Here is a 20,330-nt window from a genome sequence, read left to right on the forward strand (position 1 = left end):
GCATGAATAAATAACTAAATAAATAAATAAATACTTTTAATGAAATTTAGCTTTCATAAAATTACTATTTTTATTCATTTTTTTTAATGAATTACGATTAGAAAATTGACAGAAATTAAAATTTAAATATTCTATACTTTTTATTTGCTTAAACGAAAACCCAATAGAAATTTCCGAAATTACTGATAACGCTGGTCTAGCTTTCATCATTATTAGTTTAGTTACCTCAGTGCTCGTCAGTATTAATGGAACCACTCTTTGAGTATCGGAAATTGATGTTAAATTGAAAATAAACAGCTAATAAACAAACAAGTATAAATTTGTATTTGTACTACGTGTTTTGATTAGAATGAGGTGTGGTGTTGGTTATAAACTAACCATCTCCCTCCCTTTTCTTGGAAACTAACTAAAACAATAAAAATATCTCCTGATGATGTGCAGTAATCACGGAGTATGCACCACTGAGAGAGGAGAGTTTATATGTAAACCGTACATGACATATTCAGAAGTAAAAAATTGTTGTTGTGTGTTGAACAATATTGCGTGGAGTGTTTTGCCTTTACAGCCAAGAACAGAAATAAGTTTATCTAGCACTGTAATGGTATGCCATCAATTTGATTCGAACGTGGAAATCACGTGTGTCGACAAGAATTCTTTCCCTAAAACATTGTTTTGTCATGATTTGAAGGGTGGTTATTTGGAAGACAGGTATGATCGAATTTATTATTACCTATAAATTTTAATCAAACAAATTGGACAAGCTAGAGATTTTGAATTCTCACTTCGTTGCTTTTCCGTTAATAAAATAATAAAATTCAAATTTTTTTTTTTTTTTGTTGACATTACAGACATTTCTCTATTCACCCTACTTGATAACCTGTGCTTTCTGTAGTAAAGTAAATTTATTTTGTGTTTTAATAGCATAGCCGGGACTTTTTCCGCCGAAAGATATATGTATCTGTTCCTATCGCCACTTACTGTTAATGTGATACTAGCTACAACATGATCCTGTAGTTCTCCAGAGTTTCTTAGGAATACAGCGTAGCTGAGGCTTTTTTTTTCCTAAATGACAGAAATGTTATGACGGGTTGATACTGTTTTCCACACTAATTAGATACAATTAGGGTGGAAAATAGTCTGGGCCCCAGTTGTAACTACTGACTAGCCATTCAAAAGTAACGGATGTGACAGTTAGACACATTTACTATCACTAAAAATATATAATAATAATGTTATTAGATTTTAAATTTGAGGACCACGTACATTTCAGTTCTTTATGCCTCTCTTGTAACTTTTAAAACAAAAAAAGGAAATACTGATTTAAGAAATGTCTTATTACGGCTGGTAACGGATGTGACTCTTACGGCTAAGAGTCATGAGACGTACACAAACTACTTCAAATTCGTCTGAACTGATAATAATAATAATAACAATTACACCTGCAATTGGGCTTCCGCCCGGTGGCAAGGAGTTCCCACCCCCCAACTACCATCACTCCTCCCCCCTCTGGAGCCTCCTTCGTAAGTCCTTCCCTCCTCCCAGATCCAGTGTCCTCCCCTCAAGTTCGTTCCACTCTCGCCCCGTCCTCACAAGGAATACCTGTCTTCCTCTCTCTGTCCGTCTCCATTCTCTCTGAATCTTCCACTCATGATCCCTCCTTCCTCGATACAGCCCTCTGTGCAACCTAGCTCCCAGCTTTCCCCAGCCCCCCTCCCCCCCACAAATTACCTTATTCAATCTCACCAGCCTTTCCACCTTTCTCCTTTCTTGCAGCGTGGCCCACCCCAGCTCCTTCATCATCACCGATGGTCTGTGTGTTTCCCCCATCCTGCCTTCGCCTTCCCTTCTCCTCCACATATTCATCACCCATCTCGCTGCCTTGCGCTGCACCCTCTCCAACTCCTCAATTTCCTTCTCCACATAGGGGTCCCACACCGCCGCGGCATACTCCAACACTGGCCGTACCAATGTCACGTACGCCTTTTCCTTTACATTCCTACCTGTCCCTTTCAGTGTCCTGCTAAGCAGCCCTAACCCCATTCTGCCCTTCTTCACCACCTTCTTGACCTGCTTTCCCCACCCCAAGTCGTTCTGCAGGATCACTCCCAGGTACTTATACTCCTCAGCTTCCTGGATCACCTGTCCCTTCCAGCAGTACACTTTTCCCTCCACCCTTCTCTTCCTCGTGAACCTCACCACCTTTGTTTTCCCTACATTTATACCCATTTCGTTTTCCCTCGACCAGCACTCCAGTTTCTGCAAGTCCTCTGCCAGGTGCGCCCCTTCCCCCACAGTTTCATAGAGCACACAATCGTCCGCAAACAACCGCAGTCTACTTTTCAACCCATCCCCTACATCATTCATCATGATCAGGAAGAGCAGGGGTCCCATGACACTGCCTTGTGCCTTCCCTCTTCTGACCATTCCTTACCCACTCTCACTCGCTGGATCCTGTCCCTCAAGAAGTCCCCTGTCCAATTTACCACCCTCCTGTCCTCTATCAACCCCTCCACCTTTTCCATCACCCTCCTGTGCGGCACCCTGTCAAACGCTTTCTCAAAATCTATAAAAATAGCGTCTACCTGCTTCCCCTCATCCACTGCCTCCACCAAGTCCTCCAACAGCCCCGCCATCTGCGTTTCACAGGAGTAACCCCTTCGGAAGCCGTGCTGCCTCTCATCCATCCAGTCCCTTTCCTCCACCCTCTCTACTATATACTTCACTACCAGCCTCTCCATCACCTTGCCTACGTTAGACGTCAAGCTGACCGGCCTATAGTTTGCCGGGTGTGCCTTATTCCCACTCCCTTTATATATGGGCACCACCACAGCCTCTTTCCACTGCCTCGGCAGCTGTCCCTCCTCCAGTGACTGCGCATACAGTACTTGCAGGTACTTTCCTATCACCTTCCCTCCCAGCTTGAGGTGCCTGTTCCCTATCCCATCTGGCCCAACCGCCTTCCTCACATTCAGTCTCCTCAACTCCCTTAGTACATCATCCCTCCGTATTTCCAACCCTCTCTCTCCCCCGCACCATACTCCCCCGTTCACAAAAACCGATAAGTATTGTTCCTGCAGTAAACGAGCCTTTTCCAGGTCACTCACATACTCTTGCTCTTCTCTCCCCTTTAATACTGGCAGTCCCTTCTCCCCCTTTACTCTCCTAACATATCGGTACAGATCCGCCCAGTTTCCCCGCCCCCCTTTCTCCATCATCCTTTCCATGTACGCATCCCGTGCTTCCCTGGTTTTCTTTCCCAGTTCCTTCGCCAGATCCTTCATTTCTGCGTTTAGCCCCTCCCCTCCACGCTTCTTGGTGCTTGCGTGGAGCCTCCTGCACTTTCGCTTTAATACCTTTACCTCCCGTCCATGGTAGGGCGGGTCGCCACCCTTTCCTACCCTCCTTTGGGGTACGAAGCACTCCACCATTTGCTCCAATATGCCCCTCAAAACCTCCCACTTCCCTTCTAGTTCTGCAATCCCTTCCCACCTACAGAACTCCAATTCAAGAAATGCCTCCGCCCCTGCTCTATCCGCCCTGCTCCACTGTCTTAACACTTCCTTCCTACTTTCCTTCACCTCCCTCCATCCCATATCTATCTCCACCACCGGGATTTTGTGGTCACTGATGCCCTCCATCACCGTAGTGCCGACTACTACCTCCACAGGCCTCACCAGCACCACATCTAGTAGGTTCCCAGATTCCCCCTGTCCTTCACCATTCCTCATCCTGGTGTTCTCCCCCACCACCTGCTCCAGTCCACTATTTACCAACTGGGTTGCCCATCTTTGCTCCCTCACCCCCATTTCCTCCGGTCCTTGCTCCCACACCACCCCTGGCATGTTTAGGTCCCCCGCCACTATCACCCACCTATCCTCCCTCAACAGCGACAGCCTGTCCTTTACTCCTTGTATAACCGCCTCCCCTTGCCCTGGGGGTCTGTACACTGCCAGCAGCATGAAGTCTTTCCCTTTCCCTTTTATTTTCAATTCCATTATTTCCACACTTTCCCCCACCCATTCAATCTTTCCTACTAGTCCCTCATGCACACATACCATAATCCCTCCTCCTGTCCTGTTCCTGTCTCTTCTAAATATTTCATAGTTTGCCCCCTGCAGTTCCCCATCCCCTATTTCCTTGTCCAGCCACGTCTCTACTGCTATGGCAATGTCCACCCCATATGCTTCCACGACACTCCAAAACTCATCCAACTTTCTATAGACACTCCTACAGTTTATCACTGCCACTCTCACCTGTTTTCTTCCTTCATTCACTTCCTCTCTCCTGATCCCTCCACTCCACCTCCTTCCCTCTACTCTTTCCGCCCCCTCCATTGACAGTCCTAATCTCTCCCCTTCCCCTATCCGCTCCCTTTCCTTCCCCTCATTTCTCCATTTCCCGAATGGTCCCCCCCTCCTACCACCGCCCTACGCATTTTTTCGACCTCCACCTCCAGGTACCTGGCTAGCTTGCCTTGCCCTCTCTGACTAAGATGGATGCCATCCTCGCTGACATCTACCTCCCCTAGGTGTTTTCCCACGTTCACATATCTTCCTCCTATCTTATCACAAATTCCCTTCATCTCCCTGTTTGCCTGCTCTATCCGTCCTGCCGGGACTCCTTTCCTTGGGAGAACCCCATGCACTACCAGGCCCGTCTCCTGGCCCCATTTCTTTCTTATTTCCCTCACAAGGTTTTCCAATCCCTCCTTCACATGCTCTACCCCATCCGCATAAATTACATCATTTGTTCCGCCCTGTATTATCACTGACCTCACATTTCCTTCCCTCCTCATGCTCCTTACCACTTCTGTCAAGTCCCTCAATCTCCTTCCGCCCCTGAATGTTCTGTACACCTCCTCCCCATGACCCCTAACCCTAACTCCCCTCATCATTGAGTCCCCAATCATGAAAATTTTCTTCCGCTCTCCTTTATCCTCCCCTACTCCTGCAATCTCGCTTCTCCCCAACAAGTTTTTCCTCCTCACTATGTCCACCTCTTCCCCCCTTTTCCTCTCCATCTCTACTGTAACAAATCCTTTCCCGCCCTCTTCCAGCCCCTCAGCAGCATTCCCACCTGCTTCCAGGCCCCCGTTTCTCACCACTTCAGCCCAGTGGTCTCCTCTTACCCATTTGTCTTTCCCACCAGTATTTCTACCCACCACTCCCTCCTCCCTGTCCCTCATCAACACTTCTGGTTTCCCATCATTTGTCCCCTGCCACACCCTCTTCCTGTCCCCGGTCCTGTACCCCCCCTGTGTTTTCCTCTGCTCCTCAAGGGACCTCAGTTTTTCCTCTAGATCCCAACGCCGGTCTCTTTCCCTGTCTCTATCTCTTTCCGCATTTAGTCTTTTCAATTTTCCTTCTTCTACCTCCTCCTTTAAGTTCCTTACTTCCGCCCTCAGCGAATTTACCAGTTGGCCTAGCTGGCCCAATTCCTTCTCACACTTTTCCCAACCTGTCCTCATCGAGTCCACTTCCCTCCTGTTTTCATTTACAAGTCCCTCCATTTTCCTCTCCCTCCCAGCTAGGTCCCTTTCCAATTCCTTTTTCCATCTGTCACACTCTTGACAGGATTTATCTCCTCCTCCTTCCACAATCCTTCCATTTAGCATTTCCATTATCCACTCCTGCATCTCCCTCCACCCAGGCCTCACTGCTCCTCCTAACCTCACTATCTCCTGTCTCTGAATAGGATCCCCTTTTTCCTTCGTCCCCCACAATCCCGTGCACATGTCTTCCCCCTTTTCAACCAACATTTCCCTGTCGGCTTTCTCCTTCTCCCCATTGCATTTGTCACACCACCACACTACATCCACCAGGCTCTCCAGACCCGCCATAACCCCGCCGCACTTTCCGTGAAACCACCCATGGCACCCATCACACTGCACTCCCTCATCCCCCTTTTTCCACACCTTCTTACAGCCCTTACATCTAACCTTACCTCCCATCCTTAATAACAACCACCTAGCCATGTGTCCTTGCCACCGAGCTTCGCTCCGAATTTCAAGTTCTCCCTATTCAAACCCCCTTTCACGCAACTTGTGTTGACTTTAGAAAATAACACCGCACTTAGTTTAAAACTCCATCGCACGCCTCCACAGAAAATTTCAACTATAAACGTCCTAATTAACACAGCCGAGAACACCACACATCCAACCGCGCCACCATTTTTCAGTGATTGTAACAATATTTTTTATTTGTTCTGATAAAAGAACAAACAATCATTAAATATCATTAAAATTAACACATCTACAACTGAAAAGAGAATATGAATTTTTATTTGGGTAACGGATGTGACACCCTGAAGTAATTGATGTGACCAGTATGAGTACTGATTGTTGATAATGTAACATGTTGTGATATTTCAAAGTAATTAAGAAGAATTATGCAATAAACAGACAAAAAATGTACAAAACAAATAAAAACATGTATCCATGCAAAAAAACCTTAATAGATATTAAATAAATAATAATAACTTAGTATGTTTTATAAATGTTAAATTTCACTAAACTGCTACTAAAACATTGGTCTTTTGAAGACATAAAATACACAATCTCCACTTGATGTTATGTTATGTGCAGGTAAAATGTTGTTTATTTGTTCAAAAGCAATGTATTTTTCATCTTGAGTATTCATGGTGTATTTTATTTGGTACTCACCATATGGTTTCATAAACATTACTAAAACTTTTCTGTCAGAAACCCCACTTTCTGTTACTGCTACATGTTTTTCACATGTTTTTTCACTTTCATTTTTTAGTTCAGTCAAAACATAAACACCAGGTTTGATATCATTCACTTTAATACCACAATATTGGATGCTTCTGGATGATGAACTGCATTGTTGTTGGATGTCCTCAGAATTATCACTGTCATCTGTGCTGCTGTTAACTTCTTTGAATCTCAATCGCTTATTATTGCAAATTCCTGATTTTTAATGTGTGAAAGCTGCTTGCCAAACATATTTAGTTGTCAATTTTGACTTAGTAGTGACGCCCACAAGATGGTTATTACTGTCATGTGGAAGAAAATAGTGTAATGATTGAAGTCCAGGAACATTCAAAACCGTGTTACATATATTGACCAAGAAAGCTTTATTTTCTTCAACATCTTATTTTGGTACATAAAAAATTTCAGTTTTTATGCATGTCATTTCTGCAAGTACATAAAACTCTTTTGCAGAATTAATACTTAAGTTTTTTTTTTTTTTTTTTTGCCTTCACAAGTCTCCATATCCCATTTTTAAGTGAACCACCCACACCATCCACTGCATCTTTCCCATGCGAAGCTGCAAACGTATTCCATTCAACTGTTACGCCATAGTCTTTTTCCATGCAACACAAGTTTACCAATATAAATTTACTCTTGAATTGAGAGGCTGCATTGTCTGAAAAAAAATTATATGCTCCACAGATGGCATGTTCAACTTGATATCATTGATAATAACTTTTAAGAAAGTCCATACTGAGTACCTTCAGTGACTAAGATCATCACTTATAATGGCAATGCTATGCACCTCACCGCAGACCCATATGCAACAGGTGAATACTGTAACTTGCCGCTGCTTCCAGTGAGCACTCTGGATTTGGTTTTGAGCTGCGAGAGTGTATTTCTCAGCAAAGTCAATCTGCACAACTACTTCTTTCTCATTTTTTCGCTGCTTGCATTCTTCAAAGTACCTACTTGCTCTGAGTTTGTTTTACAAAGCAATGAGTTTTAAACTGTGGGAGTTTACTATTTAGTTCACAAACAAGCTCCATAATTGTAAACTCCTTTTCAGTGACTTGTGCATATCCTTCTATAATTTCCCATTTCTTGCACTTAATTCTAGCGCTTGGATTTAGGGTATTTGGTAACAACTGCCTTAAATCATACAAACAGTACCTGCAGTAATTGAGCATACAGTTTTCATTTTCAGTGTTACAACACACAGAACACAACATTTTTTTACTGTTTGATGGATCGATGTTGTCTGCATATGCAAATATTATGTAGAGTCATACTAGCAGGAAGGACTTGAGGTGGTAGAAGCATGAAAAACCTGGTACGAGACATCTTTATTTCTGGGTATTTTTCAGTAAATTCAGCGTATGCTTCACCAATATTCATAAGCATGTGACGGATCGGAACGTGTTCCTTTTTTCCAGTAACGGGAGATTTAATGGACTTTACATCTCTTTTACCAGGAGCTTGGTGACTTTTCTCATCAGAATTGCAAAAATCTGTCACTAAAGAGCATATATCTTCATTCCGACTCACTGGTGCATTTTTTTGTGTTTTGGAAGATCTTGCATACTTCAGGGCTAAATGTACTTCTAGCTAGCTCTTGAACTACTGCTATACGTTTTCATGGAATTGATGGCAGTGCTGAAACAGCCTTCTTCACTGCTTTCCCAAGAGTTTGCGGTCGTTGATAAGATCCAAACTTGGAAATTGGGGAATCACGTTCAGTGGCAGCTAATCTTTTTCGTAATCTGCACTTTTGCTGTCTAGCTCTAGCCTTTTCCCTTTTCTTTTCTATTTCATTTTTGTGAAAAGTATGACCTGACAAGTTTTCTTTTTTTCTGGCTTTCTTTTTTCCTATCACGATCTTTCGGAAGGTACAAGACCCACTTTTCTGGATCTTCTTTTTTCCTCTTCCTAGACTCTGCCATCAGTAAGCCTTTTGGTTTTCCCATTGCTTGAAATAAGAAAGGGAATAAATTATTAGAGGGTGCTGGCTGGCTAAATATGAGAATCGAGTTAGTGACTTTTGAAAAATTCTACTGACAAAGGTTTTGCCCTGGCTACAACACTAGAAAGTGCTTAACATGAAACTGAAAAGTATATCATTCATGGAACTAAATAGTTAGACCAAATGTCACACCACAATTCAAGATGATAAGCAAAACAATGACACACTCAACTTCCTAAAAACTTAAGGTTCTTATTCAAGCTCTTGTTAAAAATACAAATTGTAATTTTCAACATTAGCATTCATGTTGCCGTCCGCCGCGGTCTCGTGTTCGAGGTCGGGCGCAAGTCCTAGCGGGGTGGCTGGCTTTCTTAGATATTTCTGTTCTGGAGGGGGGAAGGGGGGGGGGGGGCGCCAGGCTAGCTCGGTGTCTAACCGTGTGATGGTCGTGGGTTCGTTGCCCCAGCATGGCCCGCTAGAACCGTCGGCGGTGATGGAATTTGTTTCCTGATTAGGTTGGGTTGTTTAGGTTAATTTACATACACTGTTCTGGTTGTTCTACGGGTCGCACGTCGCGCACGGGAGGTGCGGGGTGGACGTTTTAATGTTCACGATTTACACTGGTTCATTACATTGGGCGCGAGGTCTACTCGGCGGTACATGACTGCCAGTGAGGCGTCGGAACACGTAGAAGTTTTAATTACACTATTATTACAATTACACTTGACAAAACGGCACCCTGTGGTGCTCTTACGTACACGATTACACTCCACACGTTATCTGAGAGGGACACCTGCATGCCTCTACGTGTGTTTACTTATTAAGCCCTCACGCCAGTCGCAGTTGAGGGAGAGCGTTCGATTAGCATCGGCTAATCTCGTAATCGGTAAATTGCGACGCGCTGGCCCACATGTGTGGACCGCGGCTTGCTACTAAATTAAAAACACGTTTAAGCTTGGATGTAGCCTGTGCCTGTGCACTGGGCGATTAACTTAAGTTCTGGGGTGGCGGGAGACGGCCCGTACCGTATACTGCACGGCCCCACGTAATGCTTTGTGTGGGGCGTGTTAAATTGACGCGGCTGGGTTAGGCCCTACACCGGAAAAGGACCGGGCGCACACGGGGAGTATTTAAAAAAAGGTTTTGGTTGTGACTATAATTACCAGATGGACGTTCGGTAAAAACAAAGAAATGCTGGCTCCCCGTGGGACGTGCGTCCGTCCCGGTCCGCGAGTCGCTCTGTACTGGTGTCTGGCCCTGGCGCGAGGGGAGGGGTGAGCTCCCTGTCGCGCCAGAGTTTCTAAAGTTCCGTTATTCGTAAAAAAATTACATTAATAATAAAAAGCAAGTGGCTCTAAATTCATACAATAAAACTTAATGATTAACTTAATATCTATATATGTTTTAGAATTGACATTTAATAAGTTTGTCTCAAATAAGTTTGAATATTAGAGTCAAGCTGGAGACTGTCTGTTTCTTGATAACTACTCCAGTGGCGAATGATAATGCTAATTTGGGGCGGTTTGCGTTACGTCACACATTTCACTACTGAATTTAGGCTGAAGGCTGCAAGGGTTGCACTCACAGCTGTTTTAGTAGAAAGCTACACGTGAGTGACCCGGGCACTTCTACGTCGCACTCTATTAATTAGGGGCTTTTGTTTGTTTCTGATTAATTAATTATTGTGTGGGGAATTTTGTAGGCACGGGGAGTGCGTTGCATGTGTAATTAAATTGGTTCGCTATTCTCTACCTTGGGCTGCGGTCCACTCACTTGACTCAGGTGGGCCATGGCTAGGGGTGCTTTCCGTTAGCGGAGCCGAGTACTGGCGGGTGCAGGTCGGGCTTTGGGGTGGCCTTCGGCCGTACGATGTCAATGTTTTTCTAAGAAAAGCTTTTTGAACAAAAACAAAGGAGTTTGTATTAACTCATAGCCACCTAGAACAAGGTACCAACCCTAAAAGTGTTTTTTGAGAATGTTTTATTATTTTACTGGGCAAGTTTTGGCTTATGAATACTTCTCACATTTGTTACCAAATTTAATGTGTCACGTCCGTTACCAACATTTTTACATTAAAAACAGCTTTTAAAATTTTTTATAAAATTTAATCTATAAGTTTTTGAGATGATTATTTATGTTTCCAAATTATATGAATGCAAACTTAATAAAGTAACCAGAAAATAAAACTTTTACAAGTTTATGGTAACAGATGTGACATGAAAGTTGTTTACGAATGACTGTCAAAATAATTAATTAAACTTACCTTTTCCTGCTTGAATTTAGTCTCAAAGAAAACTACACGAATCAAGCTACCTGGAACATAACCTCAACTTTCACAGCTATTCAAATATGTTATTATCAAAGAGGTTTCTTGCAGTTGGTATGTTGTACAACATGCCAACATAAAACCCAGAGGAAAAAGTTTTAAAAACTTTTTATGATTACTTTCATAAACTTTCACTTTTACCATATACAGCAGGCATAAAATTATAATGAGCAAAATTATTTTACATTTCATGCTTGGGTTTCACTTTTTGTGGAATGGCTGTGACATTAAATATTCCTATCTTTTAGAAATCAGTTTCAGCTAGGCTGTATTCCCAAGGATCTCTGGAGAACTACAGGATCAAGTTGTAGCTAGATTCAAGGAAACAGTGGGCGACAACAATTAGGCCCATCTCTTGTTGAAAACAATCTCGGCTACACTTAAATAACACAAAATAAATTTTCGTCGCTTAGAAGCACAAGTGATCAGGCCAATATCTCATTGAAAACAGTCTTGGTTATGCTAACAAAAAATAAAGTACAACATGGCAACAGCTGTGTCATTGCATAGGCTACCTTATCTGACCTATTAACAGTAATTTCTCAGAAACCAGAACAAATTTTGAAATGCAATTTTCAGGGTCTGTAGTGTTAAAAAGAAACATTCAAAATTGTATTTTTTTTTTTTTTTTTTACAGAAAAGCAACGACATTAGAAATTTACTATACAGATAATTGTATTTAATCAAGCTGCTCTTTTGAAAAGATGCATTGAAATTTATGGAGTAGGCACTGCCAACTCTTAAGAAGTGAAAGGAAGCCTCTTGTGAGAAGGGACAGAACTAGGTATAAGTTGTGCTGCATAATAGGAATGTCACAACACGAGGAATAGGAGAGGTGATTCAGTGGAATTGTTTTTACAATAATTTCTTTTGCATTAAAAAAAATGTGGTTGTTGCAAATTGACTAGCACAGCTGTCTACTTGCAGCTTAAAAGATGTTCTGGAATATATAGCAGAATTTTGGGAAAATACTGCTGTAGCCTAAATAAGCAGGTACGTAATTAGTTTTTACTGCATTATGCATCTCTGAAAGTAAATATATAAATACCTAAGTACAGTATGTATGCACATGTACTCATAAGGATCCATTGGTGATGTAGGCCTAGCTGTTTTGCATTCTGTTGGTACAAGTGCGGGAGGGGGTGGTTGTTTTCCATTACAACGTACTTTGTTTCTTGCCATTGTCATCAATATTAACATCTGTAGTCCTGCACAACTTCTATAGTAGTTCTAAAGGACACAGTTATATCATATGGCTTATTGTTTTGGTTTTGTGATTGTATATTTTTTGTACATTTTGTATATATTATTTGTTAGTTGTAATAAATTTATATGACATGTGCAATACCATATTGTGTAGGACAAAAAAAAAAGCATTTTATAACTTCACTAACACTACAACTTCTGTTATGATTACAACTCCCTTGTCGACTGGTCTTAAGAGTGTTGTTGGGAGCTTATTTTAAAGCATTCAGGATATAGTTTCGAGCAGAAACGAAACTTCTATACTTCATGACTAAATTAATGAATGTGTTAAGTTTAAGTGATATTGGTTGTTTGTATTGTTTACCACGGTAGAAGAAATACTTTCATATAATTTTTTTGCAGCCACTGGAACATAAATTTATGTTATGGGCCTTCTCATATGTTACATAATTAGAATAATTACAATATTGCTACACAAATAAACATGGAAACATTTTTTTCTAGGTTTGTGAATGGGAGCACTGTACATGATGAATACAGATTCTTTCATTGGGCAGGAATTGATACTTTTGTGTACTTCAGCCACCATTTCATCACAGTACCCCCACCAGTTTGGATCACTGCTGCTCATCTGCATGGCGTGAAGATCTTAGGCAAGTAGGATAAACAGTCTGTCTACCACCACGCCAGCAGTGAAAAAATGTTTCAGTTGCAGATTATAACCTTACTTCCCAACTTGTTTTTTAAACAAAAATAATGGCTGCTCACAAACCTTAAAGCTTTTCTGGTTATGTCACTACCTTTTCTTGTGAAAAGTCAAATGCATTAAACACTTGTCAGCATGACCGAATTAATTTTATTTTTGAAATGTTCAGAATATTGTTATTTCACTATAAAATTATGTTATAGAAACTTGCATTTATTTCGTTTTATGGGGTTCGGTAGGCGAGAGTGAGGGTGAAAACGTTTTGATGGTTTTCTTACAAAATATAGACAAATAATTTTTTTTTGGCTATGCCGTAGGCCTATGCCTATTAATGCTAAATAATGCAACTAATTAATGCCTACCTCCAATATGCATCATGAATAAAAAAAACACCTCGTAAGGAAAATAGTAAGGCAAGATTATATGGAATGTGGTCACTTTAAAACCATCTGTTAAAAAACTGTCAGAAGCAAAATTAGGGAAGTATGTATATAAAAAAAGATGAAAAGTCTTCCCCATCGCTGTTTTTTACAAGACAGTTTAAGCTGTTTACAGGAAAATTAGTTTATTTGTTTTCAAGGTACCGGTATGTAATTTTGTTAATTCCACAATCTGCAGGGTGACTTTGAAGGTGAACACACTGTGGGATGACATTAAACTTTTGCAACAAATGCAATAAGATTTGCAATTTCTTTGTGGAGTTATAACCACAAAGTTCTATATTGATGATCTGTTATTCCATTGATAATATAGAAGAATAAATGTCAAAACTTAATTTTTGTTTTGTAGAACTTATATTGTGGCTTTGGTGCTTTCAAATTACAACCAATGTGTTGTGTTTCAAAACTGTCCAGTGCTGCCAAATTTAAATTTTAGGTAATTTACTGTTCAGACTCTGTGTGGGTGCCTCGGGTCATTCGACTGGCGGGTGTGGCGACCTTGAATCGAGGGTACGGCAGCATGCGGGGCGTCTGCTAGCTACATATTCTGGACATTCCTTTTTCTGGTTCTGGTATCACCTGCCGGCATTAATGGGTTGCATGCTGTGGCTATGCACATGTAATGGTGGTAGAGAGCCTTAATCAGCTGACCTGGATGGTAGTGACAAAATTTGAGTGAGGTAGCACTTGTTCTTTCTGGAGGGATGGGGGTAGTATGTTTAAGGGGATACGAGCCAGTAAGCAGAGCTCCCTCAGGTTGGGAAAAATCTCAAGATAACAAGTCTTAATGAGTCACAATTGTTAGAGGTAGAGTCAAAAACAATGTATAGATTTCAAAAATTATTATTCACTATTTCTGTGAGAATTTTGTGGCTTCTGAATAGTGCGTGCTAACAACTTATCATATTTTAATGTGAAAATGGATAATTTAGGACAACGTACCTTATAGCTCTTTGTTGAAATATTCTTTAAGCGTACAATACGAAAATAAGCCATGGGCCAGATGTGGCCAGAGGTCCATCAATAGACCATTACTGTTCTGTATATAATTTTTTGGCTTAGAAAATCCAGTCCATAAAAATGTGTAATTTTTTTAATAATGTTAACTGTTAGCTGAAAATACAACAATCAGATGTTTCATAGTTTCCATCTGGAACTTGGAGAATTTTTCTGGTTAAATTTTGCCTTGTAATTTTTGATCAAAATGTGTTTATCCCTACAATTTTAAAATTCAGCCCATATTACGATATATAGTTCCAATTATGATTGTTTCAAGTTTCCTTTAAAATTTAAAGCATGAATTTAATCAGGGTCTGGAAGTTCTCTAATCACAAAACAGTTACTTTATTTTCTGTGCTTGTTCTTATGGGTTAGGAGATGATAATTTTTATTTTTCTGAATGTGGTAGGTTATCAAAAAATTTTTAACAATACTGTATATGATTATTTTGTAAGAAACCACTCAGAATTACTCTACTTAGCATATTGAACTACCTCTGAGAAAAGAAGCTCGAAAAAAGAGTTGCTAAATAACTTCCCACGACACAATTTCAAAAATTAAAAAATATCAAGTCTAGCTAATGTAATGGCACCATTTGCAAGGGGACCAATCTCTGTTCTCTCACATCACCGGTGTTTCCACTGGAAGGAAAGGGATAGGTTAGGGAAGGGGTTGGATTGGCTTGGGCTGTGAGTTGGTTATTCTTGCACTTGCTATTTAATTAAGTTATTCGCTTAACACTGTTCTGCCCTGTACATAGGTCGCTGGGTTTCCTACTCTAGCATGGACTTGAATGTAGAACCTTGCTAAATAAATCCTCTAATCTTAAGTTCTCTTACACAAGTCTCAATAATACAGATTATTGGAAAATTGTTTACAGGTGTACATTTCTAACAATATAGGACATATTTTCCCTTGTAAATGTTAGCTATTATAATAGTGTAGAACAGAATTTTTGTGTAGGTTCCTTTGTTTGGTTCTATAACTTTATTTAATGTCCACATAATGGTCTTAAACTTTTGTAGATCTAAATTTAGTACTCGTAATTAAACAGTATGTCCATAAAAGAATGTCCCAGTTATAAATTTTTACAGTATCAACTGTAAGCATTTTAGAGTTGTGGTTCGTCACAATTAAAAAGTAACCCAAAAAGGGGTTTGCCTGTAAAGTTGGTTTACGGACGATAATTTTACGTGATAACGTCATAAGACGTTCTCACGTCAAAAGTTTTAGATAAGTGCATGCACGAGTACTACTTTTTTCTTTTCTCGCTTGCAGCTCCACCTATGCAAAATGGTGACTCCTGAGTATAAAGCGTTTGGTGTTCTGCAATTTGCTAAGAGTGAATGTGTTCTTTCAGTTCCACGTGCATTTTCCTTTATAGTTTGTGATCCCCCATGTGGCAAAAACATCCGCCGATGGCCGCATTGACAGAGCTCTTTTTTTGCTGGTCTCAACGTTCACTTGACGTAATGTTCTGCAATTTTTTTGGGGACTTCATAAAAGATTGTGTCTACGTTCCGCCGCTACCTAATGATTTGCCAGAGTTGAGACACAGAATTGAAGAAGAGGCTGTTGCTGCCATTACTCCTAACTTGTTAACTAAAATGAGGGAAGAATTGGACTTTTAGTTTGGATGTATGCCATATAACTAAAGGTGCACATATTGAATATTTGTAAGAAAAATTAGGTTAGTTTACCTTTAATTTGATGTATGATTTGTTGTAAATAGTCTAAATTAAACTGTTATAATGTACCATTGAAACTGGGACATTCTTTCATGGACACTACGTATTGTGTGCCCTTTGCATTGTAAACTGTACTATTTTATAGGCTATATTTAGCTATGTTTATTTTAGTTCATTGCATCCATTTTATCTTTTTTTATGTGCACAAGTTTGCTCAAAGATATTTATACAAGTAATGTTATATAAAAATATAGTGAAGCAATAGCGTAGTAATTAGCAAATAAATTAATATTTATTTTTTATCTGCTTTTTTTTTTAATGGCCACTGACTGTTATAATTGTAGCTGGTCAGCCATCATCAAATGTAAAAATAAAAAAAATAAGATAAGTAAAGAATGCTACACTAAACACTAATTTTACAGATACACACATATATATATTGGCGGTGTTTAATCAAGCTATGTGTTTGATTGTATTAGTGCATGTACTGGTTGTTCACTCTGCAGGCACTGTGATAACAGAGTGGAAAGATGGGGAAGCGATATGGAAAGAAGTGTTGGGCAGCGACGACTGCGTGCGGCAGTTTGCGGATCGCCTGGTGGACATTTGCTTGCACTTCTCGTTCGACGGCTATCTCCTGAACGTGGAGAACGCCATCGTCAAGGACAGCGTCCCTAGGCTGGTGATGTTTGTGGAGTTGCTGTGCGCCAAGCTGAAGCTGAAGCTCCCGCACGCGGAGGTCGTCTGGTACGACAGTGTGACGGTGGATGGGGACTTGAAGTGGCAAGACGAGCTCAATGACTTGAACAGGTATAGTCGACTGTTCTTGAGCACAGCCTTTCAGGGCCAGTTGCCATTTGCTGTGTGGCTTTATGGTTGAGATCGATTCTACACAACTGATGTGCTGTCAGACAGTCATACATAGATTCTTAAGATTTCCGAAAGGAATGAATCATTAAATTAAATAACAAAAAAAATGTGTGTTAATTGCATGCACAGTATGTCCCTGTGTAGCTCTCTGCGTTGAAATTGATATTCCCCACTTAATACTTGTAAAAGTTATTTTTTATGTAACTTATTATGTCTGTGACAGGGTATGATATTAGGCATGAACTAATTTCATGGTATATATTACTTAAATCATCACATTTACTTATCAAAGAAATGTTTATTTTATTTTTGCAGTTGACCATAGCTATTTGTGTTACGATCAGCAGAAAAATCATGTGAATCACTTTGAATTTTATTTTAGGCCATCGTAATACTTTGGACCATAAATACAAACATGACCAGACTTGCCAGATATATGCATGTATTAATATGTATTCTTATGATAGACATGCCTACAGTAGTTCATACAGTTGTTGCATGCTAATTTGGAAATTCATCCATGCTCACTTAATTTTACTGAATTTAGCTTACTGTTACAAATTTTACAGAAAATAGAATACTCACAAATCTTAACAGCTGAGGATTTGAGTTTTTTAAGCCAAAATACTTTTTTTGTGTTATATGCACTTCACAAAACGTAATTGAACTGTACATATGTTCATGATTCCTTCGTATTAGGGCACTTTTCTTTTCATTACTTCAGGACTTTTTTCGACCATTGTGACGGCATATTTCTTAATTACTGCTGGACTGACGAGAAGTTAAAGAACACGGCCATGAGTGCCGGCTGTCGTAAACACGATGTTTACGTTGGAGTTGATGTGTTTGGTCGAGGATGTTTCGGAGGAGGTGGCTTCAACACTTGCAAGGTACGTGCATGGCAGTATTGGGGTTTATGTTCCTTTATTCCAACATCTTTCAAATTGAAATTATGTTTTATGATGATATTATTTGTCACAGACTTACGTATCAAATATTGTCGTAGAACAATACAGGAAACTTATGCCTTTTAACATGGAAAACGCTGGCGACACCCGACTGCAGTGATCCTAGCGGTCTGGCCTGAAGAATGCCCGCGAAATTCAAATTCCCTTGTATTACAATGGGCAATATCTGTACAGATTTTCTCTCATCATTTGAAATATTGTTGGCATAGAGTAATGAATTCATACTCCATACATTTGTATGAAAACAGTATATTCATAATCAAAACAAGTTTTCACAATATAAAAAATATAGTGACTTAAAGATTGTGAAAAATGACATAATTTTAAACATAATGACAAAACAGCAATGATCATACAACTTTTAACAATGAAACATACTTAACTTTAAAACTGAATTTTTGTAAATCGTTTATCTCGTAAATAATTCCGTAAAACAGTTTATCTCCTAAAATAGGTGCTCATCTGAAGGGGATTAAAACTATGAAAAATTGTATTTTTGAGTACTACTGTCCCGAGAAACACTGTTAAGTGTTTATAATGTTGCTAACTTAAACTAATCAACCATTTACAACATTTTACAGCATTTTAAATGTAGTTAACATAACTTTATCAACAGTTCAAAACAGTGTATTGGTAAAGTACTTAAAATATTACGATGCTGTTTATCAGTCGTCAAACAAAATGAGAGAAATCAAAAAAAATTTATTTTCAGAATTTTATATCATATCTTTTAGAGCACCTTATCAGTGTTGTTAAAAGTACTCGTAAAAAGTAATTGGGCTCAATTACAATTACTGTGGTGATAATGTAACTAATTACAAGTAAAAATTACTTTACATAGAAGTAATCAGTTAAATTACAATTACAATTACTTTCCGCTACCATTTTAAAACTGACCTACGATTCAATTTTTTTACGCTTTGTTACATTAATAAACATACATACATATATGTTTTGTTAAAAAAATGATTTCATGTAATGATTAAATTTATTAAATTTAATCAAATGAATAATATTTGAGGACAAATTTGCTTAAATAACATCAAAAGACTTCATACAAGTAGCTACCTGTAATAAAAGTAACACTTATTAAATTTTGGAATTGACCTTACAAAACAATTGTATTTTAAAGTTCTCAACAGATAGATTCCCTCTCTTGATGGCAAAAACATCTTTACCAACACTAAAAAGACGCTCAACGGGAGCACTTGACGGCAGCGATGTGTTAAATTTTAAAAATGCAGATTTTATGATAGCGTAATGTTGGAGACACTGCAAGTCACTATGGCTCTTCATTTTTGATCATAGATGTTGTGCATACGATCGTAGCACTACAAGCGTAAAATTATAAACTCTACTAATACAAAAGTGTATGATCTTCTTGTTCTTAATTGTATTCATTATACGTTCCGAGAATAAAAGTAATGGCAAGTAAATATAAAGTATCAATTACCTTAATGTAACGATTACAATTAATGTTATGTGTTCCGATTACAAGTACGAATTACATTTTTTAAATGTAATTCGTTACAAGTATAAATTACTTGAAAAGTAATCGTTACAAGTAATCCGATTACTTGTAATTCGTTACTTAACAACACTGCACCTTATATAGAAAATTATGATTTCAATATTTACAAAAATGCTTTTAAAAACATTTATATATATATATATATATATATATATATATATATATATATATATATATATATATAAAGAATAAATATTTAAAATCATTAACTGTTGCAAACATGGTTTTACTGTTTGTTACTTTACCTGCATAAATAAGATTTATCAATAGAGAATCATTTAAGCATTACTTAACCCTTCTAATTTTTGGTATACAAATTAAATTATATTAGCTTTAATTTCTGTATGGTTTCATTGCAAACCAACTTACTTTTTAGGTGAAACATAGTGGGTTTACTGTAGTATTTATTTACGTACATCTTCATTTGCGCGTGGCTGGCAGGCGATGGAAGTGGTGCGTGCACACGGCCTGTCTGCGGCCTTGTTTGCCCCCGGCTGGGTCCACGAGTTCCTCGGCAAAGAAAACTTTGCCACCCATGAGTACGTGTTCTGGCAGAAGCTGTGGTCGTTCCTCCACCCCCACGGACCTTGCAAGCTGCCTTTCAGCACCAGCTTCTGTCAGGGATTCGGTAACAAGCTGTATCATCGTGGAGCTGTGAGTAACATCACTCAGATTAGTGTTCTCTGTTTACATACCCTTATATGTTTGTATGCACAAATACATAGTTTTGTTTTGGCTTTGGTTTGGAGTGGCATATATGTTTGAGAGCTATGTTTGTAAACTCACACAGTAGAGTCTCGATTCACCGAGATTCCTTATTATCGGAGCCGACCTTAAGTGCCATTACCAACAAAAACTGTTGAAAAATTTGCTTGGGGACATAGAAAATTATCTAAATATTGTCGAAAGCCTAAACAATAT

At 39.3% G+C, this 20,330-nt stretch overlaps 1 protein-coding gene across 3 annotated transcripts in view; it reads left to right on the forward strand.

Annotated features, from left to right (window-relative positions):
• Positions 1 to 219: 219 nt before the first annotated feature.
• Positions 220 to 20,330, forward strand: part of LOC134532953 (cytosolic endo-beta-N-acetylglucosaminidase) — a 42,329-nt gene continuing 22,218 nt past the window's right edge. For 2 of the 3 annotated variants that reach the window (XM_063370032.1, XM_063370034.1), the window contains exons 1-5: positions 242 to 708; positions 12,712 to 12,860; positions 16,547 to 16,850; positions 17,635 to 17,800; positions 19,851 to 20,063. In XM_063370032.1, the coding sequence (XP_063226102.1) occupies positions 431 to 708; positions 12,712 to 12,860; positions 16,547 to 16,850; positions 17,635 to 17,800; positions 19,851 to 20,063 (1,110 nt within the window). In that variant the 5' untranslated portion in view covers positions 242 to 430. Of the gene's footprint in view, positions 709 to 12,711; positions 12,861 to 16,546; positions 16,851 to 17,634; positions 17,801 to 19,850; positions 20,064 to 20,330 lie in introns of all 3 variants that reach the window. The other variant, XM_063370033.1, reaches the window with a different exon arrangement.

This window comes from Bacillus rossius, chromosome 6 (assembly GCF_032445375.1).
Source record: "Bacillus rossius redtenbacheri isolate Brsri chromosome 6, Brsri_v3, whole genome shotgun sequence".
Classification (NCBI taxonomy): Eukaryota; Metazoa; Arthropoda; class Insecta; order Phasmatodea; family Bacillidae; genus Bacillus; species Bacillus rossius.